This window comes from Cnephaeus nilssonii (assembly GCF_951640355.1).
Source record: "Cnephaeus nilssonii genome assembly, chromosome: 20".
NCBI lineage: Eukaryota > Metazoa > Chordata > Mammalia > Chiroptera > Vespertilionidae > Cnephaeus > Cnephaeus nilssonii.
Window position 1 is genome coordinate 50334498 of NC_137091.1, and position 10127 is coordinate 50344624.

General features: G+C 51.5%; 1 protein-coding gene across 2 annotated transcripts; it reads right to left on the minus strand.

Annotated features, from left to right (window-relative positions):
* Positions 1-393: 393 nt before the first annotated feature.
* On the minus strand, positions 394-10127 carry LOC307092792 (sulfotransferase 2A1-like). 2 transcript variants are annotated; one of them, XM_079760290.1, is made up of 6 exons: positions 9273-10127; positions 5944-6152; positions 5167-5314; positions 3217-3311; positions 1778-1958; positions 394-649 (listed from the first exon to the last, which is right to left on the minus strand). In XM_079760290.1, the coding sequence occupies exons 1-6, from the start codon at positions 9400-9402 to the stop codon at positions 537-539; spliced, it is 876 nt and encodes a 291-aa protein (XP_079616416.1). In that variant the 5' UTR covers positions 9403-10127; the 3' UTR covers positions 394-536. The 2 variants fall into 2 exon arrangements, with proteins under 2 accessions (XP_079616416.1, XP_079616417.1); XM_079760291.1 differs by having other exon boundaries at positions 5188-5314; positions 9273-10123.

A 10127-nucleotide genomic window follows, 5' to 3' on the forward strand; every position in this document is an offset into this window, starting at 1 on the left:
TTCCTGTTCACAGTGAGACATTGCCTCGAGACAGCTGCGCCTCCTTTCTTCCGTTGGCGTTCATCGGCGGTCCCCGAGCAGAACTTGTATTGCTCACTGGGACCCAGTGTTTGCTCCTGGGTTCTGGGTTATTCGTTTGGTCCCAGCAGACGCCTGGATTGAACAGTGGCAGGCGGGTGGCCTACGGCGCTGCCCCAGTACGGCCAGCCGGAGAGCGGAAGGGAGGGCGAGAGACAGAGGGAAACACTGATGTGAGAGAGGCACGTGCACTGGTTGTCCGGGGGTTAAGCCTGCAGCCGAGGTCCGTGCCCCTGACCGGAATCGAACCCGGACTCTTCAGTCCGCAGGCCGACGCTTGATCCACCGAGCCAGACCGGCCAGGGCTGATTGTGTAACTTCTTGAAGCTGACACGGCTTAAGGTTAGTACGGGAAGGGGTTGGTGTTCGTTAAGTGTGTGATGGATTCTATGAGCAGGTCGGCTCACAAGACCCTCAGGAAATTCAGCCTGTGCACCCGATGCAGACGCGTGAGGCCGTTACTCCCACGGGAAGAGGCCTGGGGGGAGCCCGGCCATCTTCTCTTGGTAAACTTTATCGAAGGCTTCGCTCTGGGCCACCGTGAGCTGATTTTTCCAGTCCCCAGCGATTCCTGTCAAACACAAAACATGAGTCCGGATCGGATTTACAAATAAAGTCTCTCCTGCATGCCCCCTCCCTCCCCACCCCCTGGAGATCGAGCCCACTACCTGGGCATGTGCCCTGACCGGGAATCGAACCGTGACCTCCTGGTTCCTAGGTCGACGCTCCACCACTGAGCCATGCCGGCCCGGCTGGTGTTCTTGCTGTAGATTGTGACTCCTGAATCGGTCCTCTTTCCTCTAACGCTCCGCCTGTGCCTGGCACGGTGTATACCCCCATTGTCCATATATGTGAGGAGATTGTCACGCTACATGTGTAGGGATCATGCTAGCACTGAGTGGAAACTCTTTGTAGAAAACTAGAGGCCCGGTGCACAGATTCGTGCACCGGTAGGGTCCCGCGGCCTGGCCTGCGGGGATCGGGCCGAAACCGGCTCTCCGATATCCCCGAGGGGTCCCGGAGGGCGAGAGGGGGGTTCTCGGGGTGATGCACCCCGGAATCGGGCTCCCTCCTCTCTGGTTCCAGGTGCGTCACCCGAGAACCACAGCTGCCAAGTCACCGCAGCTCGGCAGCTCCTGTGTTGAGCGTCTGCCCCCTGGTGGTCAGTGCGCGTCACAGCTACTGGTCAGAGCACCTGCCCCCTGGTGGTCAGTGCACATCATAGCTACCGGTCGGATGGCTGAACAGTCGGATGGTCACTTAGGCTTTTATATGTGTAGATAGGAGTGTCATCTACATGATGAGGAAATGGGCAGGACCAGATAATACACAAGAAATGTGCGGCTCGTCAGCAAGCCTTCTTGTTGCTGAGTTACATTGAAATATTTTCCTCATCCCATGTCTTAGGCCAGTGGTCGGCAAACTCATTAGTCAACAGAGCCAAATATCAACAGGACAACGATTGAAATTTCTTTTGAGAGCCAAATTTTTTAAACTTAAAACTTCTAACGCCACTTCTTCAAAAATAGACTTGCCCAGGCCGTGGTATTTTGTGGAAGAGCCACACTCAAGGGGCCAAAGAGCCGCATGTGGCTCGTGAGCCGCAGTTTGCCGACCACTGTCTTAGGGCATCAGCAGAAGCTGGGAAGCGTTCACTGTCTGTTTCATTCATGTCTTAAAGTTAGAGACTCCCTCTTACCTTTTCTCATAAAACAGGCTTTGCTGTGATCTATATGGATATCGGGGACTAGAGAGAAATTGCTCATGTCATTGTCTTTCATGGCCTGGAAGGTCACGTTCTTGAGGACGGAGTCCAGTTGTTCTGGGCTTAGCTTGGTGCCCAAGAACTGGCTGACCTTCTCTACGCTGGCTCGTATGTCCTAGAACGAGAACCGCAACAGAGAAAACGTGAAACTACAGTACAACAGGGAGAGAGTGAAGGCGAGAGAAAACGCAGAAAATCAGGAGGAGCGTGAGCTCCTCGAGTTCATCTAGGAAGTGAGAGTGAGTGAGTGAGTGAGTGAGTGAGTAAGCAGACTAGTAGCCCTGCACACGAATCCGTGGGCCAGTAGCTCTCTGTGGGGCCTGGCCGCTCAATGCCCGCGGCCCAGAGGCTCTCCGCGGCCCAGAGGCTCTCCGCGGCCCAGAGGCCCATCTGCGGCCGGGCGCGGAACGCTTGCCTCGTCGCCACAGCAATGAAGCAAGCATTCTGCCAGGCTGCTCAAGCTGCCCCCTCTCAGTGACCGCCCCCCCGGGGACTGGGGGACTCCGGCGGGGCTGAGAGGCCTGGGCACCACCATCTTGTGGCTATGTGCGCTGCCATCTTTGTGACAGAGTGACCTTTAATTTGCACATTACCCTTTTATTAGATAGGATGCTCCTTAGAGAGAAATACAGCGTGAAACCCCGGTGAGCCCCTTGCTTCTCATACAGACCAACACTTCCGATGAATATTGATGTCATGAATTTGTACAGGAATCCCTTCCTGTCAGTCGATCTGGGAACATGTAACTACTTCCTGCAACCGTTGTGACCCAATCAAGCCTCACCTGACACTTTATCCTCAACTACATTGCCCCTTGGTTCCCAGATTTAAATATATTTAAATATATATATATATATATATATATATATATATATATATATATATATATTATTGACTTCAGAGCGGAAGGCAAAGGGATAGAGAGAAACATCAATGATGAGAGAGAATCATTGATCGGCTGCCTCCTGCACGATCCCACAACCCCAGGCATGTGCCCCAACCTGGAATTGAACCATGACCTCCTGGTTCATAGGTCGATGCTCAACCACTGAGCCACAGCAGCCGGCGGTTCCCAGGTTTTTGCCGTAGAATCGTTGACGACCCCCTGTACAGTGTAGATGTTGTTAAGCACGCCCTCAGTGCATGCATTAAATGTTGTAAAAATACATAAATTAGAAAACCAGAGAAAGAACACGTGCCAACTGGAGGTTAATAAAAAAAAAAAAAAAAAAAAAAAGGCAGTGACCCTCGTTGGTCACATTTCTGGGATCAGCTCTGATCGAAAGTGTCGAATGGAAACACTGAAGAATGGAGGGAAGGCAGACAGCTATGAATGGAGTTGGGGAGAGTGAATTTTGGGGGACAAGAGTTACCTGATGCAGCTCCTCGTATGATATAAAAAGGAAATTCTCTTTTCCTCTCATCTGAAGCCAGCCACCAACGTGGTCAAACCATGAGCCGAATGGCACTGCGAGAGAAGCGAGGAGGGAAGGTGACTCCTTGATGATTCTGTGTTTCATTTCCTGGGCGGTTCTGCTCCTGTTACCCACCCCTTAGGAATTTTCTTTTTCTCTACCCTATTTTTATTGACCAACGTTGCCCTTCAGCGTTTCTTTGCTTTCCCTTTTTACTCTTTTTTTAAAAAATATATTTTATTGATGTTTTCACAGAGAGGAAGAGAGAGGGACAGAGAGCTAGAAACATCGACCAGCTGCCTCCTGCACACCCACTACTGGGGATGTGCCTGCAACCAAGGTACATGCCCTTGACCGGAATCGAACCTGGGACCTTTCAGTCCACAGACCGATGCTCTATCCACTGAGCCAAACCGGTTTCGGCTTACTCTTATTTTTTTTTACTAGAGGCCCAGTGCATGAAATTCGTGCATGGGGGGGCGCTCCCTCAGCCCGGCCTGCACCCTCTAGCAATCAGGGGACCCTCAGGGGATGTCTGACTGCCGGTTTAGGACATCCCTCTCGCAATCTGGGACTGCTGGCTCCTAACAACTCGCCTGCCTGCCCGCCTGCCTGATCACCCCTAACCACTCTGACTGCCTGCCTCATTGCCCCTAACTGCCCTACCCTGCCGGTCTGATCGCCCCCTAACTGCCCTCCCCTGCCGGCAGGGTATGAATGGACTAATGCCCCAATTCTCCCCGAATGTGTTCTCTCCTTTGGGAAGGGACTTGGAGGGTGTGTGTGGTTAGGATCCTCAGGTGGAGAGATTGTGTTGGATGATCCAGGTGGGAACCATGTCATCACAAGGGTCCTTACAGGAGAGAGGCAGGAGCGTGAGCATCAGAGAGCAGATGTGACGGCAGCCGGGTTGGAAGACGTGGCCCTGCACCAAGGACCGTGGGCACCTCCAGGGGCTGAAGAGGCAGGAAGCGAATTCTCCGCCAGATTCTCAAGGATGGAATGGAGTCCTGGCCGGTGTGGCTCCATGGAGCGAGCCTCGGCCTGAGGACCAAAGGGTCCTGGGTTCGATTCCGGTCAAGGGCAGGTATCTAGGTTGCAGGCTCCTCCCCGGCCCGGGCTCTGGTCGGGGCCCCTGCAGTAGACAGCCAGTCCGTGTGTCTCTCTCACATCGGTATCTCTCTGTCTCTCCCTCTCTCCTCCGCGCTCTGAAAACCAGTGAAACAAACATCCTCCGATGAGGATGAAAAACAAAAGAAAGAATGGGATGGAGCCAGGCCCTCACCTCCACTCTAGTTTCTAAAACATAATTTGGATTTCTGAACTCCAGAGCAAAGACGACTTTTGGTGGTTGTTGAATTTGTGATCAGTGGTGATAGAAAAAGATCACGCTTCCCCAGTGATAGGTGAGAAGTGGAATCTCAATGCAGTTTTGAATTCACACGTTTTCTACTTCATATGAGGTGCGTTACCTTTTTTGTTTCATTTTTCTTGATTTTGTTGATCCTTACCCGGCCATATTTTTCCATTGAGTTTTAGAGAGAGTGGAAGGGAGGGATAGAGACACACAGAGAGAGAAGCTTCGATGTGTGAGACACATCGATTGGTTGCCTTCCCCAGGTGCCCTCACCAGGGCCAGGGATTGAGCCTGCAACCGCGGTAGGTGCCCTTGATGGGAATCGAACCTGGGACCCTTCAGCCCACCGGCCGACGCTCTATTCACTGAGCCACACCGGCCAGGGCTGAATTACCTTTCTAAGTGTGGATGGCACCTAGGAAAACGTCGTGGGAGCAAAGCATGTTGACGGGGAGCCCGGGGCATAGGTTTCATGACACGGATGTCGTGCTGCCAGGTGGTTGGATAAACCGTGAGGCAGTGAGACCTGAGGGCGAAGGGCAGGAACCCACCTCGTTTTGAGCTCGACTCACCATTTCCTCGAAGGAACCACTCAAAGTATTCTTCCAATGAGTTTGGGTTTCTGGTGATTTTCAGTGTCTTGTGGAAGTGATAACCGGAAATGATCACATCTCTGGGATTTCTCATGATGTAAATAACCTTAAATGGAAAAAACAAACAAAAACAAGAATAAGGGTCCCCATCTCCCTGCTCAGGATGGGGCCCATGGAGGAACCCCACTCCCGTTGACGTGGGTGGCTCTCAGTTCACCTTCCCCACTTCACTGATGGAACAGGACCCATGGCGGAAACACGGACAATCAGAGGTGTGGCTCAGTGGCTGAACATCAACCTATGAACCAGGAGGTCACCGTTCGGTTCCGGTCAGGGCACCCCCTCCTTTCCTCTCTGAAATTAATATCCTTCCTATATAACAAAAGCCTAATATGCTAAGTGTCCGACGAGTCGCTATGACATGCACTGACCACCAGGGGGCAGATGCTCCAACCGGTAGGTTAGCTAGCTTGCTGCTGAGGTCCAGCCCATTGGGACTGGGCGAGACGGGCCAGACATGCCCTGGAGCCCTCCTGTGGCCCCTTCCTGGCCCCGATGGTGCATTGGTGGGGTCCCTCGGCCTGGCTTGCGCCCTCTCACAATCCGGGACCCATCGGCGGATGTTGGAGAGCCGGTTTCGGCTTGATCCCTGCAGGCCAGGCTGAGGGGCCCCACCAGTGCATGAATTTGTGCACCGGGCCTTAGTATGAAAATGACATTACATTAGGGGCTCACCTTGGCCTTGGACGTGAAGAGTGACTTGGGGAAGAGTTGCACGGGCAGGTGGGAGGTGTAGAAGCGCGGGTCTTTCTGCTTCTCTATAAGTTCAAGCCCTTCAGGGGTCTCTATCCACGGTGAACGCTCCCAGCTGACCACAGACTGCACCCAGCTGGGATCTCCCCTGGTGTGGATCAGATTGATGATCTCCTTTATCCAGTTGGTTCCTGGATGAGGAAGAACAGAGTGTTACCTCCTTCAAAGGACTTTTGACTCCACTGTGCTGTCTGAAAGACAGTGTTATTTGAGCTCCTGCAATTATGCACCAGAGGTCTGGGCATCTATTGAATGTTAAGGACCTACCCATCCTATATAATAAAAACCTAATATGCTAAGTGTCCGATCGGCCGTTCAACCAATCAGAGTGTAATACGCTAAGGCCGCTCAACTGCTCGTATGACATGCACTGACCACCAGGGGGCAGATGCTGCGACCAGTGGGTTAGCTTGCTGCTGGGGTCCGGCCGATCGGGACTGAGCGAGACGGCCCTGCCACGCCCTGGAGCCCTCCCGTGGTCTCTCCCTGGCTGGCCAACCTCCCACATCCTTCCCTGGCCCTGATCGTGCACCAGTGCCCATGTCCATACATTCAACTGATTGTTTATTTCTCATCTTATTTTCCTTTTAGTCACATTCCATTGATCCTTCATTCTTTTTGTTTTAAATATGTTTTTATTGATTTCAGAGAGGAAGGGAGAGGGAGAGAGAGAAACATCAATGATGAGAGAGAGTTATTGATCGGCTGCCTCTTGCACGCTCCCTACTGGGGATCAAGCCGACAACCTGGGCCTGTGCTCTGACAGAGAATCGAACTGGGACCTCCTGGTTCATATAGGTTGATGCTCAACCACTGAGCCACACTGGCCGGGCTACATCTGCACTCTTATACTTGCTTTATACATATGGGTCCTGACCAGGTCAGCAGGAGAAAGCATTGTCTTGCCCAAATATCTCTGAAGCTCACACACTAAATATACTGTCGAACCACTGCACAAATGCCCTTCTGTAACAGTGGGGAATTGTGACCCACCCCACCATTCTTTTGAATTGTTTCTGTACTCGGACTAATACGTAGTTTGTACATAAACAGCATCCTATATAATAAAAGAGTAATATGCAGATCAACCAAACAGCAGAACTAGTGGTCGCCATGATGTGTACTGACCCACCAGGGGGCAGACGCTCAATGCAGGAGCCGCCCCCTGGTGGTCAGTGCGCTTCCACAGTGGGAAGCGCCACTCAGCCAGAAGCCGGGCTCACTGCTGGTGAGCGCAGTGGCGGTGGCGGGAGCCTCTCCCGCCTCCGTGGCAGTGCTCCAACAGTCGGACATCCTCCGAGGGCTCCCAGACTGCGAGAGGGCGCAGGCCAGGCTGAGGGACCCACCCCTGGTCCCCGCCCCGGAGTGCACGGATTTCGTGCACTGGGCCTCTAGTGTTTATATAAGAATCCTAGGCCCTGGCTGGTTTGGCTCAATGGATATGGCATCGGTCTGCGGACTGAAGGGTCCCAGGATCGATTCCGGCCAAGGGCACATGCCTGGGTTGTGGGCTTGGTCCTCAGTGGGGGGGCATGCAGGAGGCAGCCAATCAATGATTCTCTCTCATCATTGATGTTTCTGTCCATCTCGCCCTCTTCCTTCCTCTCTAAAATCAATAAAAATATATTTAAAAAAAAAAGAAGAACATAAGAATCCTAGGAACTAACTTCAGAAGATACAGATGCCAACTTTCACTCACCCCAGATCCGGGAGGTTTGCTGACCTGTAACCGTATATAACAGGATGATGAAGAGCAGGACGGTGCATACCAGACCATCACTTGACCAAGGTCAAGGTCCTTATAGGAATGGACTGTGCTGGCCTGCGTGGAGAGAACTTTCCAACCTCCTCCTCCTGGTTTCTTTGCTTTGCTTTCCCTCTCCCTCCTTATGAAAACCTCTCTGCCTGAACTGAGGTGGGGAGATGGGCTTTGGACGAGAGTCCCCCATCTTCTTGAGGTGCTGGCACTCGAATAAACCCCTTTCCTTGTTCACCAGCACCTGTCTCAGGAGTCTGGCTTTTGCGGCGCCAGGCAGCTGAACCCGGGTTTTGGTTACACTTTCTTAGTAGTTACGTTATTTATACTTACATTCCTTAGTCAAAACTTCATACCCCCAGAATATATAGTACCCCCGGCCAAAGTATCTATGGTGCCACGGTTCAGAAATGCTGCCCAATTCTAACAATGAATACATCCCTTTGAAGCCACTGCTTAAATATTGCTTGGCTCTCATTTCTCTTGTCACTATCCTAGTCCTCAATATAGTCTTCCATTGAGCCACCTGCTAACATACTCTTGTCAAATGTAATCTGACCTACTGGCCCCTCCCTACTTACCCTTTGCTCTTAACATTTCATCATCGGGAACACCTCGTGATCTTTGCTCGTGTGCTCTCGTCTCTCTGCTGCTTAAATGCTTTTCCTAGAATTCCATTACCTTTGGGCAATTTCCTAATTCCTTAGTATGAATTTCAGGTTCCATGTTCATTTTCCATTTAGACCTGTTCATTCTCACCTCCCGCGACTCCCAAGTCCTTGCTCTCCATGATGTTTCATTAGGTTCCTGACCAGCCCCGAGTTGTCTCTCAAATCTGCTCCATTTCGCATGTCACCCACCCGCTCTGTTCTCTCCTACACGCTGACCAGGCCTCTCCGTGTGGCCAGATTTTGGTCCGACTCCTCCGAGCCGTTTTCTCGACCAGACGTAGACGCTGGCTTCCTGTGCCCATTGTTCCTCAGCCACGTGTGCAGCAAGACTCCTGCTGAGTCCGTCACGAGCACCCTCCCACCCCGGAGAGCCAATGAGGGTCCTTAACTGGCAACCCAGCTCCCCACCTCCTCAGTTTCTTTTTTTAAAAAAATATATGTTATTGATTTTTTTGTTTTAAATATATTTTATTGATTTTTTTACAGAGAGGAAGAGAGAGGGATAGAGAGTTAGAAACATCGACGAGAAACATCGATCAGCTGCCTCTTGAACACCCCCTACTGGGGATGTGCCTGCAACCAAGGCACATGCCCATTATTGATTTTTTTTACAGAGAGGAATAGAGAGTTAGAAACATCGATGAGTGCGAAACATCGACCAGCTGCCTCCTGCACACCCCCTACCAGCGATGTGCCCGCAGCCAAGGTACATGCCCTTTCCCGGGATCGAACCCGGGACCCTTCAGTCCTCAGGCCGACGCGCTATCCCCTCAGCCAAACCGGCCAGGGCCCCGTTTCCTCCGTGTCCGACCCCGCTTCCTTACCTGACTTTGGGTAGGACAGCGTGATGACATCCTCATCCCTCACCACGAATCCGTCTCGCAGAGACCTCAGGTCTCTGATGGTCGTTGTGTGGAAAGGGATTCCTTCAATCCACAAGTAATCCGTAGCCATTCCACACCACAGCCTTCCGGGCTTGGGCTGCGTGTTCTGACTTATTTCAGCAATAGAGACAGCCACCTTGCTTTCTTGTTCGGAGCCAGGTCGTCTTATCAAGGGAACACCTCTTGGATAACAGCTATATGACACCAAAGGTCATGTCCACTTGAATAATCATTAACTCATAATACGTTCTGAGAGTTCAGTGATGAATTCCATGAGAGCAGAACCCAGACGGTTTTAAAAACAAACAGAGCCCTAGCCGGTGTGGCTCAGTGGATACAGCGTCGGCCTGCAGACCGAAGGGTCCCTGGTTCGGTTCCGGTCAAGGTCACGTACCTCGGTCGCAGGCTCCTCCTCAGCCAGGGCCCTGGTCAGCGCTCATGCAGGAGGGAGCTTTGGATGTGTTTCTCTCACATCGGCATCTCTCTCTGTCTTTCCCTCTCTCTTCCACTCTCTCTAAAAAATCAATGAAAAAAATATCCTCCGGTGAGGATTAAAACAAAAATCACACACAAATAGAGAACAAAGAAGTGGGGTGATTTTTTTTTTTTCACTTGAAAACAATTTCCGGGAACATAAACTTGATGCTTTTCCCCTGCCACATAATTATCTTCTTTCTCTGGGTTTTTTTAATCCCCGGTCCCACAGCTAATTTTCGACTCGGTTGAGAACACATCCAATTGAAGAGTATGTTGAGAGCCCATGAAAATGGTGATTTTATTGATAGAAATAGGTTA